This window comes from Arachis hypogaea, chromosome 14 (assembly GCF_003086295.3).
Source record: "Arachis hypogaea cultivar Tifrunner chromosome 14, arahy.Tifrunner.gnm2.J5K5, whole genome shotgun sequence".
NCBI classification, from domain to species: Eukaryota; Viridiplantae; Streptophyta; class Magnoliopsida; order Fabales; family Fabaceae; genus Arachis; species Arachis hypogaea.
The window spans coordinates 121,598,776-121,608,867 of record NC_092049.1 but is presented as its reverse complement, the minus strand read 5'-3'; the positions used below and the strand labels follow the sequence as shown (position 1 = coordinate 121,608,867).

The window sequence follows — 10,092 nt, the reverse complement described above, 5'->3', positions numbered from 1 at the left end:
GTATTTAAGCCTATCTGACTTTAATACGCTGTACTCCGCATTTCGTCGAATACTGTAGTTCTTCACCATCATTAGAACTGCTTCACAGTTCCTGAACCTATGGCCAACTCAGAATTCCACACCACAATCCGTATTGTAATCCTCTCCGTCACCGCCATTCAGAAGATCGTCGGGCTGCATTGCGTCCAAGTTCAATGTCTGATAATGGCTAGGAACATTCGACAATCGAGGAATGGCCAAAGGGGGAGGCAAGAGAAACCTGCCAACACCGCTGGTGGGAGTCTCCGACACATACTCATCTTCGGAAGCTGTATCGCTAGAGGACCCGGACTTGGCAACATAAGTTGAATAACCCTCATTGTCATCCTTGTTGGCACTATTCATCAGGCTGGGCGTAGTGGATCGGTGTGGCCTCGAGTGGGACAACTTCAGGACTCGAAGGACACGGCCCACCACCAACAACCACGTCAAGGACCACAGCATACAACCCCATCACATACTACGGCATTAGTCGTGCATGTACGTCGAACATTACCTTCACATGCTGATATCCATCAATCCGAAATAACCAATTGGTAAATCCACCGTTCGGAAGCGCATGCAGAGATCTCGCCCGACCTCCTTGGTACCTATTCCCCCCCCCTCCCATATGACCGTCTTTAGCGCATGTAGAGTATCAACCCGGTTAGTGCGCAACATAACAGTCTTATCAAACTTAAAAATCACTCCCTCATCACCGTGATTGACTATTCCATTGGAATAAACAAAGAAGAATTGATTATTCTCTATCAAAACAAAACGGAGTGAAGAGAAAGAAAATATTGGTTTGTGAATTGTGGGAGGGATTGTATTGGAATGGGCTTTATAAATAAAGTTATTATCCAACATATCTTGGATACAGAGACACCTGAACCATAATACACATGTCCCAAGTGCTGAGACCAAAAACTGACCATTGACTGTATCTCGAATGCCGATGGTGGAATTATGGTAATGTATATATCTTGGGTGCTAAAACCTCATTCGCTTTTTGCGCATATATTGGGTACTCAGTATCTGATCTCTGCCCTAATACATATCCCGGGTACACTCAGGATATGACTCGACGTAACCCAATCACAGAACGAGATCTCAGACGCCAAAATATGTTCGTTTTTGGGTTGTACCCTCAGCATCCAAGATGTCTCGTAATGCAATTTTGTAAATACCTCACTATTTATGCATTTTCGTAAATAAAATGTTTATTTTATTTAAATAAAAGAAATCCGCAATTTTGGCATTACATTAAGTATTCATTCATTCAAAACAATCATGAGCATGGCATCGGAATCCTCTGCTCAAACTCAACCAAATTGACAAGTTCAGCAAGAGCTCCCATAGCTGCCACTCCCCCTCTCTGCAACAAAGAAAGTGCCAGTTCATGTTTATGCCATCTGCATAATCCGTGCGCCAATTTCCTCAGCGTCTCCACCTTCACTTCTCGAATCCATGCCGGTGCATAAGTAATCATAAACCCCACCAAACTTGACACATAAGTTTTCCATGTAACAGGGTGGCAACTGAGTGAAATCTTCCTCTCCATTACTTCTGCCAAGAAGTCCAAATGGGCCCCGACCGTGCGGTTCCTTCGAGAGAATGTCCATGATGGTAACTTGGCACCAACACCCCATATGAGTGACCCTGAAAGTATTAACAGGTATGCCATAGAATAACCCTCAAGAATGTGACACACAACACTATCATTGTTATGCTTCACATCCCTTGATAGCAGCCAGGTAGGAATAGTTTCCTTGTACAACTCCTGAACTAGTAGTATACCACCCGCTGCACATAAAAGGCTCGCCCCGAGCATTGCAACTTCTTTTGCGCTTTGCATGGCTAGGGACAATGATGGTGATGGTTCACTAGATTTTATGCGAGAGGCCGCATTTGCCCTTGTGCCGTTTAATTCATTAGAATATTGTGTAACAAGGTCTACGATTACATCAGTTAGATACCGCACATTGTGTATATTTCGACAAGACCGAATAAAAAGGAAACCTGGAGCTACATAAGGATAGGAACCATGGGCTGAGAAGGTGCTCCCCATCAGACCATTCATGCGACATTCGGCAGTTAGCTTTGAGTTTGAAATGCACAATGTTCCAAGAAACGAGGAGAAGCAACTTCTCAACAGCTGGGCAACCGAAACTTTATTGTGTCTGAACACAGAACGTGCACATGACACAACAATGAAGTTGTGCCAGCGGCGAACCTTTTGTGCCCAAAGAGAGCCAATTATAGGCATGCTAGGCAAAGGGCAACCTGATGCACAATTTTCCAAAGCCGCTCCAGTAATGGAATGCATGTATTCCAGGTTCTTGTCGAGTTTGAAAGTGATGGATAAACTCACAAGAACTGCCATTGGTAGAGGAAGCATTACTGGTGAACCATCTGCCACACAATAAAGATGTCAAGTAATGAAAATGCCTTTGATTGTTCAATCTAGAGTATCCTTATTAGGAAAGATAAGGAAACAATCAAGTATGCAGATGTACTTTAGTTTTGCCAATGGCAGCAAGCCAAAAACATGTGCATGGTGGATGGCATTGTGGTCAATAAAGGAAGCATTATGAGGACATGTTAAAAAAAATCAGACTACCTATTATGATACATACATAAATGAACAGGACTGACAAATCAATATGAAAACAATCCAATGGATAGACAAAGTGACAATTTTTTTTTTTATAAAAAAAAAAATAGGGCAGCCCATGCACAAGACTCCTACAATGAGGGGTCTTGGGGAGGTCCATGTGTGCAGCCTTTCGCCCTTATTTCTGGGATTTGATCCCATACTCTACATGTCACATTGCAGCAACTTTACCATTTCATTGAGGCTTACTCTCACAAAATTTGCTTTTCTGTGTCAATAATTAATTAGAACATTAATGGAATGCTAAATTGTAATTAGAACATCTGCTTTCGATTTCCTAATGTATGCAATGTTTTTTTCTAGGACTCGGCATGGAAATTAGTAGAATTCAAACAGGTAAATAGAGTATTTAATTTAATCAGCAAAGTACCGGAAGAATGACTGGGAACATCGACGCCAACAGAAGTTAGTATAGTTTTTATTTCTGACTCAATTGATGGAAGAAGTGCTGCTGGACTAGGCCAATCTGTTCCATTCATTAGAACTGGTTTCCATACCCCACGAGTAACTTCTGAAGTAAAGTAATCCATAATTGCTGTGAGAGAAGCTGGGAGAAAATCAACAAGGTCTCTCAGACCTGCAATTGAAATGGCACGTAATAGATACCATGATACAATGAAGTCAGAACCAGAAACAGAAAAGGCTACCTATCCAATTAACTTTTGTCTGAATCAAGGAACCAACTTTTTGGTGTATTAATTGCATGGACAATTGATTAATACTTGTTTCCAAATTATCCCAATATGTTCTCAGTATTTTAAATCATAATGAAATGGTAACATAATTTATTACACTGGCTTTGACAAAATCAGGCCAAAAGTTTAAATTATTAAAAAATAGAAAATTTGACCAAAAGCAATATGAATCAGCAAGTTCATTTAGTTTACATGATTCAGTGATCAATCACTAAAGGGGCACTAGAAGGTAGGACAAATTTGACTGAAACAAAATCCGGATTGATGCATAGGAAAAGCCAACCTGTTGTCAAGTCCCGTGATGAAAGCCTCCCATGAGCACAAGCAGTTAAAATTGCTTCAAGGACAAAAGGAAGAACTTCTAGTACTTCCCATGCAGGAAGCACAGGTCTTTGAAAAGCATCTTCACCACATGCATTGCTGCTAGTTGGCGATGAAGAAGAATTACTCGATGAAATCACACCTTTAGATATCCTCTGGTAAATCATGCTTAGGATCAAATTTGCAACTTGATGAATGGAATTTCCAGTAGAAAGGCCAGAAAGGGATGAAGCAACGCAAGATTTTTGTTGACAGTACCAGGCTCGTAATTTTGGAAATGAATCAATATATACAGGTTTTACAGATGCGGAATCAGATGTATTGATTTTTAGCTTTTCTTGTGAAGAGATAATGCAGTTATTGTGCAATGACAAAAGATACTCCAAACCTCCAATTGCACCTCTGCCATCAGTTGCAAATTGGTCAAGAGGGGGCCTAGAGAATTTCCATAAGCGAATAAGGAAAAGAAATGCCAAAGAAAAAGCCATGTAAGGAGATGCTGAAGGTTCATTGCTAGTGCTATTTGATGTTGGTTTCACTGAGCCAAATGCCTCACATAATGGTAATAAAGATGCTGCAACTGTGGGAATCTACACAAAACAACCCTTGATAGAGTTATTGACATTAAGATGTGGCTAGAAAAGAAATTCAACTTAAGAACGGTATGTTTATACTAAATGCTTAGAAATGGGAAACGAACTATGGATAAACTATCTACAGTTGCTTTTAATAACTTAAAATCAATTTATATCAACTTTAACGCTGCCGTTAAGAATTTCTCTCTTTCTATCTACTATCTATACTTCTCTTCTCTACTACTTTCATTTATATCTCCAGAATAATTCTCTTAAATCTTTGCTTGAAATTCAAAATTGAAATTGATTCAAGAGTGTAATGTCAGTTCCATTTGGCACAAGAGCCTAAATTTTGGGAGAGGCTTGGATAGATCTCCTCTCCCAATCTCAAGTCCTTACAACTCTGACATCCCACCAATCACCCCTCCCCTTGTCTATATTCCTGGCACCCAACTATTGTGTATCTTTGCCCAGATTGCATAATTATAAATCCTTTCCCTCACACTCACCCACACACTGGAAACATGCCTTACCCCGTCATTCTTTTTAATTCTATCCTCTCAAGTAGGGGGGGAAATAGTAGATTGAGTAATACATTAGAATAAGGTGAAACAATATTACCTGGGATAATGTTTATAGGAGAATGGGATTTACTAAACTAACAATCACCATTCACCGGGGTCCCAATAGTGCAATGCATAAAATTAAGAATTTGATAGTCAAATTCGTATTTTAAGCACAAGGCCTAATAGTTTCAACAGGCTGCCAACTGCCAAGTGAACCCCCAAAATTTTATGTCCTCATTAATATATGGAGAAAAAAAAATCCAAAAGGATTATCATGCTCATACATCAATTAAATTAATTATAAAACATAATTCACTTACTACACCATGCAATGATAGTATGTGAACTGTATCAACAGAGGAAACTCCATGGAGGACAGCACTTAGCATGGACATATTATTGATCAAGTGGCTCCAAGATCCAGAATGAGTGAAAGGTACAGAAGAAGCAAGAAACTTCACCACAAAGTGGACAACATGTTCCTGCCAGGAAGAAAAAAGTTTGACTGCAGAATAAATACATGACTATAAGTCTATAAGGATACAACAGTAATAAGATTACTATAACAAGATTAGGAGTATCATCACAGAATAACCTAGAATTCAATAAAACCAAAAGACAGAATAAGGGTTTTGAGCAGTGTTTTTCACTGAAGAGTTTGTGCAAGTTAAGACATAATACAGAGTACCTAGTGTCCAGACAGCAAAGTACAAAAAGGTTGAAATTTTGTTTCCAGCTTAGGAGGAAAAAGAGAAACAGTATGCTCAGTCCCAGTGAAACTTGCATCCAGGTCCAAGATTTTTTTTTTTTTAACTTTTAGGTGAAAGGCCAAAGAGAAACAGTATGCTAAACTACTCAATGTCTAAATGTCCCCCTATAAAAACTTAAGATGTTAGATAGATGAAATCATAGTTTTTATATATTAATATAATATAAGAAATATACATTCAAGAAAATGCCTAAAGCACATATAATATAAGCAACCATACTATGAAAAGGACCTCCAATTTCAATATGGTAAGATTTGTCACCTGAATATACCATCCATGAATGAGGGATGCACCACAAAGAATCTTTGCAGCAGCAGGCTTTTCCACCTCTGATCCATTTATTGCAATATAGTATAACTTCTCTATCTCTGCCAGGCTAGGACAAAAGAAAAATTGTGAAGAACAATTATCAGCAGTTTAGATAACATCAAAATGAAATCATATTACATAATAGTAAACCTTGAGGCAGGGGTCTCAGTGAGCGAATTTATAAGGGAACCGTTTAATGGTGTTCCTTCCATAAATGTTAACCACGGCGATTTTTCAAGTGGAGATGAATCTGACAAAGATCTCGCTGAAGTAGAGACATAACCAGGCCAAAAGTACACTGATGTATCTATTAAATTCCTTGCTATGCAAGCTTCCACTATGAGATGCCTCAAGTTGCCACCTGAAAGCTATCAATTACTTTAGTACTATCATAGAGATATGGAGGCAAGATAATGAAGAAGTGCCAAGTATATGATATTAATGCTTTTTCACAGTAAATAATGCAGATGGAATCATGGAAGTAGAGATCAAGTTCACCAAACCAACCTGCTTTTACATTGGTATTAGCATGAATGCCAGTGGCAGATTCACTCTTTTCATTCATAGAACTATAAATGAAGCTTGCTGCTTTTCTAGCTGCCTGGTTGGATGCATCTACAACCAATGTGGGAGGGCAAAGGAGGCTGGAAAAGTGCCCAAGGATCTGAATAGATGAAATCAGTCCAAGTTTCCTAGAACCATCACTCTTCCTTTCATGACCATATCCAGTTTCCAGAGGCACTTGAACAGAAGAAAGACTATGTTCGGAGTCATCATTTAGAACATTTGCAATGGCCAAGGGGACAATAGACAAAAGCATGCTCATACGGGCCTCAAGATGGGGAATAGGGCCTTCAGGAGGATCTCGGTCCTGCAATAAACCAAGGGAGAGAAATTTAATTATTTGTTAATTCCTACCATAAAAACAAAAGATTGATGTGGATCAATCTCAACTCGCTGCACAAGACGAAGGGCTGAAAGCCAAACTGCTAGAAAAGTTTCTTGCCAGCTAGCTTGGTTAAATTTTTGTAATGTCTTGATTGATTCTGCAAGTAGGTCATGAATATTAGGAAAGGCTTGAAACCACATAAATTTCCTAAAACATATTGTTCATAAATGATAAACAATAACAGAAAGAAAAATTAAATCCAATGAAAACTCTGTCAGCAGATGTACCTGTAAGGACAATAATAGCTGACTTTGTCGGAATCTGTTTAGAATCCATAGAGTTTTCCATATAAATATCAAGAGGAACCCAGCAAGGAGACTGACAATATGAGTAGTTGAATCTCAATGATGCCATATTTTGTGATCCAACATCAACAAACTTTCCAACAATCTGATTCTTACTTGGGCCATAATCGAAATGAGAAACTGCACGGATGTTTGCAGACACTTTTTTTAGAACTTGACTTACTGATATTAGCTCAGCTGAAGTCAATTCAAGAGATTCGAGAAAATGAAACCTCTGTAGGAGGCAATTGAATTTTTCAGGCCTATCATCCATGATGAAACACAAGAGGGAAAATAAATTTGTCAATTACACAGCACAATTCCTGGAAATCAAGTGAATATATGCACATAAAACTGATGACAAATGTTGTATTTTAAAAAATTACACACTATATGTTACTCTCATATGTAGTCAAACAAGAAGTTAAACTGATCTAGAGTTGTTGTCTTACTCATATAGCAGCAATATTGTAGTGTAAAAAGAGTAAACTATTTAATTGGGCTGCTGAACAAAAGGGGAAAAATATAAATAGTGGGAGAAAATACATGTTCAAGAGAACAGACTGCAGAAGAACCACTCCTTTTTTGCTTTCAGTTAGACTTTCCAATATCTCTAAGGCCAAAATGGAATTTTTCTTCCTTATCTGTTCATGATTTTCACCTTTTTCAAAACTGTGGGTCACCTTATGATCAATTTCCATATACTGGTCACCCATAGGGACTAAACATGATCTTTCACTAGTGGATACTTGTAAACCCCAGTCGTTTAATGTGCTATCAATCAAAGCAATGATAATGCTGTAAAAGAACAGCACAAAGATATGTCCCAATTCCAGATCACGGATTTTATATGTTTCAGAAAGCTGAAGTGCAACATCAATAGAATTTATTATCCTGCAAGACAGGAAAGCTATTGTTAGAATTAACATAATTGACCAATATCTCCATCAGACCATAAATTGAGCAAAATACCAAGATTAGAAAAAAGATAATATAATCACTTTAAAAAGATAACCGTCTGTAACAAAACCTTCAATTCAATTTTTAACGTGTAAAATTTTTCAAATGTAAGAATGCTCCTATAAAAATAAAGTGCATGTTGCAAGGCAGCCCTTTAGGATCCCAAACACATTAGCAGCACCTCAATTCTTAGCCTTAAGAAGGAAGTCCAATATTATAATGATAATGATAATGGTAATAACAAAAACAACAATGGTAATAGTAACTCGTCCAACACCTAGCATTCACCAAAAGCTAAAAAAACACAGTAAAACTGAAAACAACAACAGAACAACGTATAGGAACTAGGAATATTGTCAAAGTCAAACCAATCCAATCAAGTACCACACATTACAAACACGATAACAAAAAAGCCCTTTATAGGCAAGTAAACCCACAATATGCAATTATTATCAATTTCACTAAATGCTACCGTCCAACTGCATAATTAACATGTTTAAACCCATTGTTCACTTACTAAACTCTGAATTTTCTAACAATGAGGCTAATCATGTTTTTACTCCATGCATGCATTTAAAACTAGATAGTTATCTGCATTCTCCAAACAAGGTAGTAATTAGAACCACAACATACTAGAACCTAACATGAACAATTTTAAAAAATAAATAAATAAAATAAGGGTTCAAACAAGTAGATTAAAAAAAATTACAAGGTAATACATGCATTGAAAACTAACAAAACTTTCTCACATTCAAAATTCCAAACACAAGAACATTACTTGAGCTTCGTTGAAGGTGTTTCCACAGTGGCGGGATCGAAGGTGAAGGCGTGTTGCACTAGTAGTGCAAGGAAGAGCGCGTGAGCCTGAGGGTGAGAATGTCGGTGAGGAATGACCCTAGAGGAGAGTAGAGAGAGTAGCTGGAGAGGGAATAAGAGTCGCGAAGAGAGCGCGTGGTGAAGAAACTTCCAGAGCCAAGGGTGGTTGTTATCGAAGCAGAGGTGTGAGACGAGCAGGTGAGCCAAGTCGGGACTCGGCAGGTGGAGTCGGAGGGAGTTGAGGAAGTCGACTAGTTCGATGACGCACGCGCCGGGAGGGCGGTGGTGGCGGCAGCAGTGGTTGAGGAAAGTCACAACCGTTTCCTTGGTTTCTTGGTCCATTTTCGGGTCGGTTCCCGTGACCATGGCCATTGGTGGCGCTTTGCGGTGCTATTTCAGAGACGTGGGTTTACTTTCTTAAGTGTATACGGTAAATTATTGAAATTAAAAGATTAGTTGTTGGATATATTACCTAAAAAAAAATAATAATACCTAAAAAAAAACTAGTTGTTGGCAGTTGCGGTTGATATAAACGTGGATCAATTTTTTAATTTTTATGGTTTTTTAAAAAAAAAAAAAGAAAATAAGGATACGTTTTGGGGCTAATTTAAAAAAAAATATTATTTATATATTAAAATTAATCACAATATATTTGTGTATTAAAAATAATACTTGTACACTATTTTTAATATATATTTTATATTTTAAAAATATTATTTATATATTAAAATTAATCATTATGTATTTATATAAATATATGTATTGTTTAATTTATTTTTAATGTATATTTTATATTTTAATATGTATTTTGTATTAGTTGTTGATTTTAGTATATACTTAATATGATTATTTGTGTATAAATAAATATATAGTTTAATTTATTTGTAATATATATTTTATATTTTAAAATATATTATATATATTGGTGGTTGATTTTTATGTATACTTAGTATGGTTGATTTTTTTGTATAGATGAAAATGATGTGATATGCATTATTATTGAAAGGGTTAAAAATTATTTGAGTGCCATTAAGTTATTGAAAAAAAAACAATAGAAAAGGATTTTTTTTTTTTTTAAGCATGTGTGGTAATTTTTTAATAATAAAAATAAAAATATTAAAAAAATAAAAAAATTTAAAAATTATAATTTAT

General features: G+C 36.9%; 1 protein-coding gene across 2 annotated transcripts; it reads right to left on the bottom strand.

Annotated features, from left to right (window-relative positions):
* Positions 1 to 1,223: 1,223 nt before the first annotated feature.
* On the bottom strand, positions 1,224 to 9,401 carry LOC112743902 (mediator of RNA polymerase II transcription subunit 33A). 2 transcript variants are annotated; one of them, XM_025793322.2, is made up of 11 exons: positions 8,903 to 9,401; positions 7,711 to 8,058; positions 7,108 to 7,427; positions 6,886 to 6,977; positions 6,439 to 6,802; positions 6,082 to 6,292; positions 5,884 to 5,998; positions 5,173 to 5,334; positions 3,674 to 4,301; positions 3,066 to 3,272; positions 1,224 to 2,433 (listed from the first exon to the last, which is right to left on the bottom strand). In XM_025793322.2, exons 1-11 carry the CDS (start codon positions 9,310 to 9,312, stop codon positions 1,310 to 1,312), a joined length of 3,981 nt encoding a protein of 1,326 aa, XP_025649107.1. In that variant the 5' UTR covers positions 9,313 to 9,401; the 3' UTR covers positions 1,224 to 1,309. The 2 variants fall into 2 exon arrangements, with proteins under 2 accessions (XP_025649107.1, XP_025649106.1); XM_025793321.2 differs by having other exon boundaries at positions 5,173 to 5,357; positions 5,884 to 5,990; positions 8,903 to 9,377.
* Positions 9,402 to 10,092: the final 691 nt, after the last annotated feature.